This window comes from Propithecus coquereli, unplaced genomic scaffold, assembly GCF_000956105.1.
Source record: "Propithecus coquereli isolate 6110/MARCELLA unplaced genomic scaffold, Pcoq_1.0 Scaffold209, whole genome shotgun sequence".
Lineage (NCBI taxonomy): Eukaryota > Metazoa > Chordata > Mammalia > Primates > Indriidae > Propithecus > Propithecus coquereli.
Genome location: NW_012145967.1, coordinates 201,697 through 203,323, shown reverse-complemented (window position 1 = coordinate 203,323; position 1,627 = coordinate 201,697). Strand labels below are relative to the sequence as shown.

Here is a 1,627-nt window from a genome sequence, read left to right as displayed (position 1 = left end):
ATGAATGTGCTCAAAGAGAATCAATCCATGATAAAAAGGTTTCTAACTTGAGAAGGCTCTGAATGCCTCTAAACTTCCAATCTTGCTATAGAGGTCAAGCATCTGCCTTTATAAAACATTCACTCCATGAGATGAACAGATTGTGATTGTGAAATAGGAACTTACTACCGATATTTTTACAAAGATCTCACTTTTCCTCTTCAAAAGAAAGTAGGTTGTTGCTTGTTAAAATCATACCCATTGCACTCATCGGCAAAAAGCTTGATAATCTGACGTTGGTGTTTGGACTTTGGTGTCTGGAGTCCCTAGGGTTTCAAGGCTGAACTTTCTCACTGCTATGAGGAATCTCTCAGTGGTGACTGAATTTATCCTGCTGGGCATCCCACACACAGAGGGTCTGGAGACAATGCTCTTTGTTTTGTTTTTGTCCTTCTACATCTTCACCCTTATGGGGAACCTGCTCATCCTACTGGCTATTGTCTCCTCCACTCGGCTTCACACTCCCATGTACTTCTTCCTGTGCAAGCTGTCTGTTTTTGACATATTTTTCCCTTCTGTCAGTTCCCCTAAGATGCTGTTCTACCTCTCAGGGAACAGCCGCACCATCTCCTACGCAGGCTGTGTGTCCCAGCTCTTCTTCTACCATTTCCTGGGCTGTACTGAGTGTTTCCTCTACACGGTGATGGCCTATGACCGCTTTGTTGCCATATGTCACCCTCTACGCTACACCGTCATCATGAGCCACACAGTGTGTGCCATTCTAGCCATGGGGACCTCATTTTTTGGCTGCATTCAGGCCACCTTTCTCACCACTCTCACCTTCCAATTGCCCTACTGTGGCCCCGATGAGGTGGACTATTACTTCTGCGATATCCCAGTGATGCTGAAGCTGGCTTGTGCCGATACCTCAGCCCTGGAGATGGTGGGGTTCATCAGTGTGGGCCTCATGCCCCTCAGCTGTTTCCTTCTCATTCTCACCTCCTACAGTCGCATCGTCTGCTCCATCCTGCAGATCCGCTCTGCAGAGGGCCGACGTCGCGCTTTCTCCACCTGCAGCGCCCACCTCACTGCCATCCTACTTTTCTACATGCCAGTGGTCCTCATATACCTGAGGCCAACCCCAAGCCCCTGGCTGGATGCAACTGTTCAGATCCTGAATAACCTGGTAACCCCTATGTTGAACCCCTTGATCTACAGCCTCAGGAACAAGGAGGTGAAATCATCACTGAGGAAGGTTCTATATCAACTGGTCTTCCTGCTGAGCAGTTGTAGAGACAGTTAAGTAACTAACATTTCAACCACATTTTGTAGTGTAGAAAACATTTTTATTCTCACAAATATTTTTGAGATTGAGAACACAGGTATTATTATTATCTCCATTTTCTAACATGGGAACTAAAACTCGAAGAGTTAAAAGTAACTTGTCCAAGGAAATGTAAGGAGTGAATGGTGGAATGAAGACTCTAGGGCTGATTTTCTGACTCTGGGACCTGTGTTCTCTTGAGGACATGGTACTGCTCAAGATGGAGGGATGGGACTCTTCCCAGTGCGCAGAACAACCTGGACCTTCTGCTTCTCAATATGTATTTTCTTCATCCTCCTCCATCCCCTCCTATTTCTGTACCCC

General features: G+C 46.4%; 1 protein-coding gene across 1 annotated transcript; it reads left to right on the top strand.

The window, feature by feature from the left end:
• The first annotated feature begins 337 nt into the window (after nt 1-337).
• Nucleotides 338-1,282, top strand: LOC105810307 (olfactory receptor 149-like). The gene has a single exon (XM_012644268.1). It carries the CDS (start codon nt 338-340, stop codon nt 1,280-1,282), a length of 945 nt encoding a protein of 314 aa, XP_012499722.1.
• Nucleotides 1,283-1,627: the final 345 nt, after the last annotated feature.

Coding starts and splice junctions, on each gene's coding strand:
- LOC105810307 (XM_012644268.1), top strand. CDS start 338: ATGAGGAATCTCTCAGTGGTGACTGAATTTATCCTGCTGGGCATCCCA.